The 13,707-nt window shown below is 39.8% G+C and overlaps 1 protein-coding gene across 2 annotated transcripts in view; it reads right to left on the reverse strand.

Moving 5' to 3' along the window:
- Positions 1-13,707, reverse strand: part of LOC128697334 (uncharacterized) — a 122,967-nt gene that overhangs the window by 41,740 nt on the left and 67,520 nt on the right. For both annotated transcript variants that reach the window (XM_070094218.1, XM_070094217.1), the window contains one exon: positions 6,954-7,091. In XM_070094218.1, coding sequence (XP_069950319.1) covers positions 6,954-7,091 — 138 coding nt within the window. The remainder of the gene's footprint in view (positions 1-6,953; positions 7,092-13,707) is intronic.

Here is a 13,707-nt window from a genome sequence, read left to right on the forward strand (position 1 = left end):
TTAAGAGACCATACAATAAGTGTCAGGGGCCCGAGACTGTTCAACTGCCTCCCAGCACACATAAGGGGGATTACCAACAGACCCCTGGCAGTCTTCAAGCTGGCACTGGACAAGCACCTAAAGTCAGTTCCGGATCAGCCGGGCTGTGGCTCGTATGTTGGTTTGCGTGCAGCCAGCAGCAACAGCCTGGTTGATCAGGCTCTGATCCACCAGGAGGCCTGGTCTCAGACCGGGCCGCGGGGGCGTTGACCCCCGGAACTCTCTCCAGGTAAACTCCAGGTAAACCCCTGGCAGTCTTCAAGCTGGCACTGGACAAGCACCTAAAGTCAGTTCCTGACCAGCCAGGCTGTGGCTCGTACGTTGGTTTGCGTGCAGCCAGCAGTAACAGCCTGGTTGATCAGGCTCTGATCCACCAGGAGGCCTGGTCACAGACCGGGCCGCGGGGGCGTTGACCCCCGGAACTCTCTCCAGGTAAACTCCAGATAATACCTAAGGCATAGAACTGGCATTGGTTTAATTTTTGTTTGCCATGGATTTTCATGGCTGCATTCCCTACTGGTATGCCTTTACTGAGTCCCTGCTATCTACAGCACCTGTACTAACAAAGGTGCCTCCACCAGATTTTACTGGTAGTGTATCTACACTTTTCCTTATATAGTTAAAAAGCCCCTCCTGAATCTGACAAACTCTGTTTAGATAAATTATGTTAAAAGTCTGATTTATAAATAACATTACTATTGATCCAAAGCATACAAGAATTCGTATAATGTTCTCACTATCACCAATCTGTTTCAGCATAAGTACAGGAGGGCCCCTCTTTTCGGCACTTTGCTTAACAGTGATTCGCTAATATGGACAATTCACATTATACCCAAAAATTCGATTATATGGCTCCCTGATTTGCCATTACCATGTCTGCTCACCACCCGTCCACTATGTTTACATCTTTCATGAGTGCCAAGTCTCTCCCGATTGTCTGGAAACTTTCCAAAGTTTCAAGTATTTTAAAGTTATTGCATATTTTATATAACATACTATTTTTTACGTTACAATGACATCTAAGAGGAGTTGTAAGGCTCTTAAAGTACTTTAAGTGCAAAGTTAGAAATTATTTAACTTGGTGACCAAGGTATGTTTATGGCTGAGATATTACTGATAATTGTACTTATGTGTACCTATACCTCAATAAACTTACTGTGGTGGCGTGCAGGTACATTAAAATCACCGTTTGACATTGTTACAAAGTAGGAGTAACTATGCCAGGCAAGGAAGTAGCTAAGAGTGTCTCACTAGTATTGAAGATACAGAAATAATAGCAATAATCTCTCTTTGGTGCTTTAAGCGTCATATATTATATTAGTGTGTCTGACTTTTTTGGGTTATCCTAGGTTCTCTACACATATGCTGCTATGTATGATAATCTATGTAACTATATTTGTGTATACCTGAATAAACTTACTTACTTACTTTGTCACCAGGCCATGGTGGCCCATGGCCTGGTGACAAAGCTCTCATGTCACACATTCTAAAGGTCTGGGTTTAATTCATGGCAAGAGTGGAAACATTAGGCATGTTTATACCTGGAGAGGGTTTTGAGGGTCAATGCCTCTGTGGGCCAGTCTGTGACCAGGCCTCATGGTGGACAAGGTCTTGATCAACCAGGATGTTACTGTTGGCCGCATGCAACCCGATGTATGAACCACAGCCCGGCTGGTCAGGTACTGACTTTAGGTTCCTGTCCAGTGCCTTCTTGAAGACAGCCAGGGGTCTATTTGCAATCCCCCTTATGTATGCTGGGAGGCAGTTAAAACAGTCTTGGGCCCCTGACTCTTATAGTGTTGTCTCTTATCATACTAGTGGCACCCCTGCTTTCATTGAGGGGATGTTGTATTATCTGCAGTCTTTTGCTTTCACAGGGAGTGATTTTCATGTGCAAGTTTGGTACTAATCCCTCTAGGATTTTCCAAGTGTACTGTAGGGCGCCACTTACATGGCAGGTTAGGTTCCAGGCTACTGCCGGAAAGCAGACATCGCTGGAAAGCAGAACGCCATTTTTTTTCCACTTATAAATGCATATAAATGCTGGGTAACAAGTTTACACTAATATATATTATGTTAACAATAGAACTAGGCATTAAAAACAATAAAAAGTAAAATACACATACAGTACACCCATTACTTACCTTAAAATATTTCTAGTCTTAATGTAGGGTGAGAGGTGAGTTTAATTTATAATAAGTCAGGTTTGGGAGGTATGGTAGCCAGCCAGGTCAACCCTCCCCACCCACACGTAAAATACTACGCTTAATTACAGCTCCCCAGAGTGAAAAAATACATATACAGTACATTCATTAATTACCTCAAAATATTTATAGTCTTAATGGAGGGTGAGAGGTGAGTTTTATTTGTAAGAAGTCAGGTTTGGGAAGTATGGGTAGTTTGCAGGGGCAGCCCTCCCCACCCCACCCACACATAATGTAAATAAACTAGATGAATGTGTCTGGTTTCCGTCACTTTACATTGTGTACAAGTTGTCTCCACGTTGATACAGTGGAATAAATAAAGAGAAACACTCCCATTCTCATGTAACACCAGTTTTAGAAGAAATGAGGTCATGAGTAAAGGCATACGAAACGAATAATTTTCTAGTTACCCCCAGTAATATTATAGTTTACACATTGTCTCTGATGTTGGACTACAAGTCGCCTGGCTACCACAAGTCCTACAAGTTGCCTGGCTACCACAAGTCCTAAAAGTTGCCTGGCTACCACAAATCCTACAAGCTGCCTGGTTACCACAAGTCCTACAAGTCTCCTGGCTACCACATCTCAACCACATCAACAAACCGGCCGTATCCCACCAAGGCAGGGTGGCCCAAAAAGAAAAATGAAAGTTTCTCTTTTTAAATTTAGTAATTTATACAGGAGAAGGGGTTACTAGCCCCTTGCTCCCAGCATTTTAGTCGCCTCTTACAACACGCATGGATTAGAGAGGAAGAATTCTGTTCCACTTCCCCATGGAGATAAGAGGAAATAAACAAGAACAAGAACTAGAAAGAAAATAGAAGAAAACCCAGAGGGGTGTGTATATATATGCTTGTACATGTATGTGTAGTGTGACCTAAGTGTAAGTAGAAGTAGCAAGACGTACCTGAAATTTTGCATGTTTATGAGACAGAAAAAAGGACACCAGCAATCCTACCATCATGTAAAACAATTACAGGCTTCCATTTTACACTCACTTGGCAGGACGGTAGTACCTCCCTGGGCGGTTGCTCTCTACCAACCTACTACCTAGGCATCTCATATTTATGTTAATTTATTCTACTGTGGGGTGGATGGATTAAGCAAAATGTCTATATTAACATTTTATACGATATTTAATGCTCCTTAGAATGATTATTATTGCGTGTTATTATTATCATTATTAATATGGCATTTCAAGACTAATAAGACACTCTTAGTGATTTTAATTAATGACGTAATGTTTTCCCTCCACCCGGCTACCACACCTCCATAATATATAAACATAAAATGTTTATATGCTATGTAATGTGTTTCTTATATAATTTTGAAGAAAATATCATAGATGGATTAATGAAAATATTTATATTAATGTAAAATAAGACATTTAATGTGCCCAAGAGTGATTATTATTAGTATTACGTAATGTTTTCCCTCCACCCGGCAACCACATTTCCATAGCATATAAACAGCATGTTTATATGCTATGTAATGTGTTTCTTATATAATTTTGAAGAAAATATCATAGATGGATTAATGAAAATGTCTATAGTGACATAAAATTAGACATTTAATGTGCCCAAGAGTGATTATTATTACATAATAGAGATGTGCTCATGGAGAATGTAAACAAACCGGGTGGCATGCGCCGTATTTGAAAGACCGCTTGATGTATAGAAAGTTTTGGTCATAATTTGAGATCACCATATTAGCAGAACGCCGTAAGGCAAAACGCCAAAAAGCGGGGTCCTACTGTATATAATCATGTATCTCTCCTGTCTGCATTCTAGGGGGTACAAGTTGAGGAACTTCAAGTGTTCCCAGTAAATGAGGTGTTTTATCACACGTATGTGTGTTGTGATGGTTCTCTGTACATTTTCTAGGTCAGCAATTTCACCTGCCTTGAAAGGTGCTGTTAGTGTGCAGCAATATTTCAGCCTAGATAGAACAAGTGACCTGAAGAATGTCATCAAGGGCTTGCTTGTATACAACGTAAGGCATTTGTATTGTGGGGAAAACACTTCACAATCGTATGCATAATGCCAGTTGAACACTTAACAACCAGTGGACAGGTATGAAATACATATCCATGTGACTGCCCACCCAAAACACTGACATCATCTATGCATTTGTAGAGCATATCCAATGGTATTTGATAGTAATTTTATTCCTACAAGTGAAACTGAGTGTTGCTGTGAGTTCTGTTTCTCTCTTGGTTCTGTCTGGAAACTTTCCAAAGTTTCAAATGTTTTAAAGTTATTATGTCATAAGACTCTTACTTTAAATGAACTCTAAGGAGAAAGTTTTTTGTTTTTTTTCAACAAGTCGGCCATCTCCCACCGAGGCAGGGTGACCCAAAAAGAAAGAAAATCCCCAAAAAGAAAATACTTTCATCACCATTCAACACTTTCACCTCACTCACCAATAATCACTGTTTTTGCAGAGGTGCTCAGAACACAACAGTTTAGAAGCATATATGTATAAAGATACACAACACATCCCTCCGAACTGCCAATATCACAAAACCCCTCCTTTAGAGTGCAGGCATTGTACTTCCCATTTCCAGGACTCAAGTTCAACTATATAAAAATAACCGGTTTCCCTTAATCCCTTCACTAAATATTACCCTGCTCACACTCCAACAGATCACCAGGTCCCAAATACCATTCGTCTCCATTCACTCCTATCGAACACGCTCATGCACGCCTGATGGAAGTCAAAGCCCCTCGCCCACAAAACCTCCCTTACCTCTTCCTTCCAACCTTTTCGAGGACGACCCCTACCCCACCTTCCTTCTACAGATTTAAATGCTCTCCATGTCATTCTACTTTGATCCATTCTCTCTAAATGACCAAACCACCTCAACAACCCCTCTTCAGCTCTCTGACTAATACTTTTATTAACTCCACACCTTCTCCTAATTTCCACACTCCGAATTTTCTGCATAATATTTACACCACACATTGCCCTTAGACAGGACATCTCCACTGCCTCCAACCATCTCCTCGCTGCTGCATTCACAACCCAAGCTTCACACCCATATAAGTGTTGGTACTACTATACTTTTATACATTCCCTTCTTTGCCTCTATAGATAACGTTTTTTGACTCCACATATACCTCAATGCACCACTCACCTTTTTTCCCTCATCAATTCTATGATTAACTTCATCCTTCATAAATCCATCCGCTGACACGTCAACTCCCAAGTATCTGAAAACATTCACTTCTTCCATACTCCCCCTCCCCAATTTGATATCCAATTTTTCTTTATCTAAATCATTTGATACCCTCATCACTTTACTCTTTTCTATGTTCACTTTCAACTTTCTACCTTTACACACACTCCCAAACTCATCCACTAACCTTCGCAATTTTTCTTTAGAATCTCCCATAAGCACAGTATCATCAGCAAAAAGTAACTCTGTCAATTCCCATTTTGTATTTGATTCCCCATAATTTAATCCCACCCCTCTCCCAAACACCCTAGCATTTACTTCTTTTACAACCCCATCTATAAATATATTAAACAACCATGGTGATATTACACATCCCTGTCTAAGACCTACTTTTACCGGGAAGTAGTCTCACTCTCTTCTACACACCCTAACCTGAGCCTCACTATCCTCATAAAAGTGTTACACGAAATTAAAAGTGCTACACCAGTGAACACTAAAATTACAAGAAAATGTGAAAACCTTACTGCTGACATGGAAAATCTTTTACTGGAGTGGATTAACTATCAAACTAGTCACAACGTGCCATTAAGTCATTATCTAGTCCAAGGTCCTAATCTTCCAGTTCTATGAAGGCTGAGAGAGATGAGGAAGCTACTGAAGATAAATTTGAAGCTAGCAGAGGCTGGTTTGGCATCTTAATGTTAAATTGCAGACACACTAATATTATTTACGTATTTGTCATGTTTTGCTGATGCTGCATAAATAATCACTTGGTACTTTTGCCTCAGAATTTTTATACAGTCTGTTAATTAACTATTTTAATAATTTTTCCTGGGCATAGCTCTTTACACCTATTGAGGTGCTTATCCATAACAATTAAGTCCTAATGGTTTGAATACTCTTACAGAGGCAATTTCGAAGAGGCCCCTAAGGGAGGGCCTGGGAGCCTATCGGTCTACTATGTGATGTCCTTAAGGGAGAGACTGGGAGCTCATTAGTCTATCCTAAGAAGTCCCTAAGGAAGGGCCTGGGAGCCCATCAGTCTACCCTAGGTGGTCCCTAAGGGAGGGCCTGGGAGCCCATCAGTCTTCCCTGGGAGATCTGTAAGGGAGGGCCTGGGAGTCCATCAGTCTACCTTAGGAGGTCCCTAAGGGAGGGCCTGGGAGCCCATCAGTCTACTCTGGGAGGTGAGTGTAACATGGTTTTTCTCAGTGGTACCTATGCCAAGTGTGTGTTACCTTGGCTTTTGTCTCTCATTAAACTCCAACATATACAAAAATTATATAAGGAAAATTAAGGGCAAAATTGGGGAAGAGACTGGGCAAGGAAGAAGATGAGTCAATATGGGAACACAAGGATAAATAAATATTTCACAAGAGGCAAGCTAGTGTGAGCCTGTCACAGCCTAAACTTACCCTAATGAAAACTGTGAGAATTAGGGATGATAGATTAGCTAGTATGAGGCTTAGTAGATATAGGGTACATACCAAATTAGTGGTTAAGTTATATTTGCAAAGTATTTTTAAACTTACATTTTGTTTTATTCTTCAACTCGTCAAAGTACTTGACTGCAAGACGTTTAATATAGAAGGACTTGAGACCAAACTTCTTTGGCCACTGAAAAGCTTCTCCAACCAGCTTCACCAGTCGAACCATGTCTCTCACCTTCACTGAAATATGAGAATAAACTACCTTGAATAAAGTTTGAGAATGATGACAAAAGTTTAATATTTTGTTCTGAATATTAATCTAGAGGGTTAGTACCCTTGAATAACCCAATAAATTCATGTCATTAGACTGTCTGACTTATTTCCATTTGGATCTATTGATCCTCTCCCCCAGGATATAACCTGCACAAGTCGGCTAACACCTTGGTACCCATTTACTGCTAGGTCAACACGGACAAGAAGTGTAAGTAAACATCCCCAAAATTTACACTCATCTGAGGAATGAATCCCAGCCCCTCAGTGTGAAAAGTGAGCTTACTACCAGTTGGTATTACTGGAATTCAGCTACCTCTCACATATTAAATTGTTACAGCGGAAGACATAACTTGATAAGAGTGTTTGATTGGCAACAGGTTAAGATAAATATAAAAAATACAAATAGGTTAAGAAAAAATATTAAAATATGAACAGGTTGAGGAAATATAAAACAAAAAGGTTAAAGAAAAAAAAAACAAGAATACAAACAGGTTAACCCTTTCACTGTCATGGTAATTACAGGTGACAGTGTCATCATTAAAAAAAATATTAATAATTTTATCTTCTGAAATGGGATAGAATCTTTTTCTAAATGTAATGACACCATGAATGCAAAATTTGATGGAAATCTTATGGAATTATGCAAGTGCAAATTTGGTGATTTGGGTGCAGTTTACGAAAGTAATATTAGCTATTCTGCAAGTTATTTCTGTTCTATAGATTGAGCACAATAAATTGCCTATTTAACTATGCAAACTACCCTAAATTGTGCAGAGAATTTGGTAACTCAATTTTATACAAAAATTAAAAAAAAATTAATAAACACTGCAGGCATTCTAGGCATCAAAAAATTTCTCGACTCATTAATCATGTCTTCAGGCCTCTACTATATAAATTCAGATACTTTATTTCTTTCAAGCAGTATACAGATAATTAGTTCACATGTAAAATAAAGAAAACCACTAGTATGCTGTGCATTTCAGGCAAACTACCCTTGATCTTTATTTTGAATCCATCATCACACTATACATCAATGTATATAGTTTTTTCCCCATTTCTCGGATAATAAAACGTAATAAAGAATGATTGGCTAATGTATAGGCAACCCTAATAATTGAAGAAGACTTAATAAAAAGGCCCAACCCATTCCCCTGACAAAAATTGAGTTTGTCCTGCCCTGAAATTAAACCAAAATTATCTCTACTTCAATATTGCATAAAAACAGCCAATAAAACCATAAAAACCAACAAAAATGCCTCTAAATCTTTATCTTAAATCTACCATAACGTCAGAAGTTTTCTTTGCCCAACATAAACCATGAGGGGCGGGATTTTTTTGTTTACTGTGCACACTCACTGCAAAGACCCATTCTCTATATAAGACAAAATCTGCCACTCACAGCTTATTTTAGGGTGCTGAGCTCAAAATGAGGATCTACATGAGTGACACTTGTGTAGTAGATTTATGTGAGAGATGGCGAAAGGATTATAAAGCAAATATAAGAATACAAATGGATAAAGGAATTTTAAAAACAAGCAGGTTAGAAGACAAACACACACACACACACACACACAAATGGAGTGTGGGTTTTAAAGCCAGAAGGCAGGATGCCTTAATTAATAATGATTTTAAACACTGATAACACTATATACATATGAATATCTAGCATAGCAGCACTAAGGGGATGCCCTGGGGGGCTTCACCCCCATAATTTCCTTTAATCACTAAAAACCGTTCCTGTCATGAAAACAATCAGTTATTCAACTTATTCTTGGGTATAAACCTTCCCCTATGCTAGATGCTCATATTAAGACTTAAGTGGAGGAGCACTGCAGAGGTTTGACTTATTGTTAATAAAAGAACACATGTACAACTAATGAGACATTTTATTGCAGCAATGTTTCACTCTCCAGGAGCTTTGTTAAACCTGGCAAGAGCGAAACATTGTTGCAGGATAATATCTCATTAGTTAAACATTTGTTCTTTTTCCTAACATTATTGTGGATAATTCTAGCAACATTATTTACTACTGGCTTATTCTCTTAGTACCTAATACTATGGTCACCTAACTTGTATGCCTTTATACCATGTACCACTAAATTCTTTGTGACTCTACTGCCCCCACCAACTGTACCGGTGATCCCATAAGAGGGAAAAATGCAAGCGGAACAACTTCAAGAATAACACCAAAGCACCAAGGAAACTATTTCCCATCATGTCTACCCTACAGGATGCCAGCACATCATCCACCCTTCATCTCCCTGGCAATGCATCAAAAACAAGCACGACCTTCATCTTATCATGTTGCCCAAACCCCAGCTGACCACACAACAACAACCCTGGCTGACCTACATGACCACTCTACCTCAATCAATGGCATCTACCATTACTCATGTACATCCTCTGATAAAGCCTCACCAACGACTCATCAACACCATACGGAGCATGATACATTAAAGCAGTATACGTACTGTGATCAAGAAATGAAATCAGTGAAAAAAAAGATTACAAACCTCGAGCACTCTCCAATGACTGAAAACACGAGGCTCAACAAACTAGAACAAAAACTGACTACATGGAGTTTACCTGGAGAAGGTTTCGGGAGTCAACACCCCTGTGGCCTGGTCTCAGACCAGGCCTCATGGTGGATCAGGGTCTGATCAACCAGGCTGTTACTGCTGGTCACACGCAAGCTCACGTACGAACCACAACCCAGTTGGTCAGGTACTGACTTTAGGTACCTGTCCAGTGTCTTCTTGAAGACAGCCAGGGGTAATCCCCCTTATGTATGCTGGGAGGCAATTGAACAGTCGGGGACCCCAGACACTTGTTGTGCTGTCTCTCTATGCACTCGTGGCACCCCTGCTTTTCATCAGGGGAATGTTGCATCTCCTGCCGAGTCTTTTGCTTTCATAGGGAGTGATTTTCGTGTGAAGGTTTGGTGCCAATCCTTCCAGGACCTTCCAAGTGTATATTATCATGCATCTCTCTCGCCTGCATTCGAGGGAATACAGATCAAGGACCTTCCACCGTTCCCAGCAGTTTAGGTGCCTTATCGTACTTATGTGTGCAGTGAAAGTTATTTGTACACTCTCCAGGTCTGCAATGTCGCCAGCCTTGAAGGGGGGGGAGGGCGTTAGTGTACAGCAGTATTCTAGCCTAGAGACCACAAGCAATTTGAAGAGAATCATCATGGGCTTGGTGTCCCTAGTTTTGAAGGTTCTCATTATCCATCCTATCATTTAGATGATGTAGATACATTGTTGTGGTCTTTGAAGGTGAGGTCCTCTGACATTATCATTCCCAGGTCCTTCACATTACTTTTCCGCTCTATTGTATGGTTAGAATTTGTCATATACCCTGATACATTTTTAATTTTTTCAAGTTTCCCATATCTAGTAGTTGAAATTTCTCCTCGTTGAACTTCACATTGTTTTGAGTGGTCCATTTGGAGATTTGGTTGACGTCCGCTTGGAGTCTCATGGTATCTTCGATGGAGGTCACTGCCATGGTAATCCGGGTGCCATCCTCAAAGGAAGACACGGAGCTATGGCTTACACCTCTGTCTATGTCAGAAATGAGGATGAGGAATAGAATGGGAGAGAGTACTGTGCCTTGTGGAACAGAACTTTTTACCATGGCTGCCTAGGACTTCACTCTGTTTACTATTACTCTGTGTTCTATTTGTCAGGAAGTTATAGATCCATCTACCAACTTTTCCCATTATTCCTTTATCACACATTTTGTGTGCTATTACACCATGGTCACACCTGTCGAAAGCTTTTGCAAAGTCTGTGTATACTACCATTGGTATTTTGTTTATCCTCTACAGCATTCAGGACCTTGTCATAGTGGTCCAGTAGCTGGGACAGGCAGGAGCGACCTGCTCTTAACCCGCGCTGCCCTGGGTTGTATAACAGATGGGTATCTAGGTGGTTGGCGATCTTGCTTCTTAGAACCCTCTCAAAGATTTTTATGATATGGGATGTTAGTGCTATCGGTCTGTAGTTCTTTGCAATTGCTTTACTGCCACCTTTGTGGAGTGGGGCTATGTCTGTTGTTTTTAGTGTGTGTGCGATGACCCATGTGTCCATGCTCCCTCTCCATAAAATGCTGAAGGGATGCGATAGGGGCTTCTTGCAGTTCTTGATGAACATGGAATTCCATGAGTCTGGGCCTGGGGCAGAGTGCATGGGTATGTCATTTATTGCCTTTCAAAGTTTTGTGGAGTTAGAATAATATCCGAGATGACCAAATTTTGGGTTTCGTTCATAAAGAATTCATTTGGATTGTTGACCCTTAGTCTGGGCAGTGGCTCACTGAACATCGAGTCATGTTGGGACTTTAGTATCTCACTCATTTCTTGGCTGTCATCTGTGTATGTTCCATCCCACCTAAGCAGGGGCCCAATACTGGATGAATGAGGAACTGGTATGAATTCAAACAACTGTTGTGAGTCATACAGAACAAATAACTTATCTAAATACCAAGATGGCAGAAGCCTGTGCAAGATCTGAGTCAAAATGGACTCACAATTAGATATATGCGTCCAGAATCAAACAGATCTAATGGAACAGCAACAGTTATTAGATGCTGTAATTTTAAACAGTCCTAGTTTACATGAACACACAAACCATGATACTTGCTTACACAATGCACAGCAGCTAATCAAAGATGAGATGAAGGTTAACACAGACAATAACTGTAACAAGGAGGCCTGACTGATAGGAAAACTGGGTCAACAACACAGTGTTTTGATAAGATTTCATTCAACTGATGTATAAAAATGACCCAAACGATACTTCCATCAAGATGAAGCGTAGAACATCAATGCTTTACGCGTGATGGTAAATTCTCGGTAAACACATCAGCCATAGGGCGCATGCATGAAATAACAAATGAACAAGATCTATTGAGATTCCTTAGAGCCAATATCCTGACCAAGTCTGTCTAGTCCACAGATCAAACCAACAATATCCAACATATAGTGCAATGTACCACGTTCCTTAGTACTACTGCAGTAAGTAGTACCATATTTCACTTGTTTGTTATAAATTAAGTATCATTTATTCACTTTACATAATTCACTATATGTATTTCCTTGATATACCAAATTGTTTACTAGCACATTTTTTAGTACTGATAAATTCTGTCATCTTGTTTATTAGTTATTAGCGTAATATTCTACCTACTTGTATATTTTTTATTCTTGACTAATTATATTATTATTCACTATACATTATTAACTATAAACCAGTAGACAGATAAGGTATTTTTTAGCATCATTTTTAACTACTACCTTTTTGTCCTGCTAGTTCATAGTGTATTATCTTACTAATAAGATCATCCAACTTTTTCATGAATGAAAACATCGACCCTGATTTAAATCTCCTAAAAGTAACTGTCCATACTACACAGCAAACCAAGCTTAAACTCTCCTAGCAATGCCAGGAAAATATCAGTTTTCAATTACAACATCAGATCCCTAAGTAAACACAATTATGACCTTCTGGCACTCGTAGATATTTTAAAATGTCATCTTCTCTTGTATTATACTTACTGACACCTGGCTTAAGCAAGACAACAGATATCTATACACTACATGGCTACGTAGTAGTATGTCACTGATGTCACTTACACCTGTATACCATGTACATGTACTTGTAGTAAATAAAGATTATTATTATTAGTACTACTACCTGGTGACTTCAATATTAACATTAGACTAAGAAATGACCAACCAGTAACTGACTTCATAAACAGTATGAACAATTCATTGCTTATACTAGCCATAATGAAACCAGCAAGGTTAACCGAGATGAGTGCAACCATAACTGACAATATATGAACAAATATATTAGCTCCACTTAAAGCAGGAATAATCACAGATAATTCTACCAATCACTGTCCCACCTTCCTTATCACAAATATTTGTAAGCTAGCAAATGAATATGGTAAGATCTCTTCATCTCCATAATGAAACATCAATGAATAACTTCACTACAGCACTAAGTTCCACTAACTGGCCCACAGAATTTTCCAATGACAGAGACATCAATAAATATTTGGAGTATACCTGGAGAGGGTTTTGGGGGTCAATGCCCCCACAGCCCAGTCTGTGACCAGGCCTCATTGTGGATCAAGGCCTGATCACCTAAGCTGTTCCTGTTGGCTGCATGTAAACCAACTTACGAACCACACCCCGACTTTAGATGCCTGTCCAGTGCTATCTTGAAGGCAGCCTTATGTATACTGGGATGCAGTTGAACAGTCTTGGGCCCCTTACACTTATTGTGTAGTCTCTAATCATGCTAGTGGCACCCCTGCTTTTCATTGGGGGGATGTTGCATCGCCTGCCAAGTCTTCTGCTTTCATAGAGTGACTTTCGTGTGCAAATTTGGTGCTAATTCCCCTAGGATTTTCCAAGGGTACATAATCATGTATCTCCTGCTTGCGCTTCAAGGAGTACAGGTCGAGGAACTTCAACCATTCCCAGTAATTTCGGTTTTATCACACTTATGTGTGCTGTGAAGGCTCTCTGTATATATTCTAGGTCAGCAGTTTCACCTGCCTTAAAAGGTGC

This window comes from Cherax quadricarinatus, chromosome 44 (genome assembly GCF_038502225.1).
Source record: "Cherax quadricarinatus isolate ZL_2023a chromosome 44, ASM3850222v1, whole genome shotgun sequence".
Lineage (NCBI taxonomy): Eukaryota > Metazoa > Arthropoda > Malacostraca > Decapoda > Parastacidae > Cherax > Cherax quadricarinatus.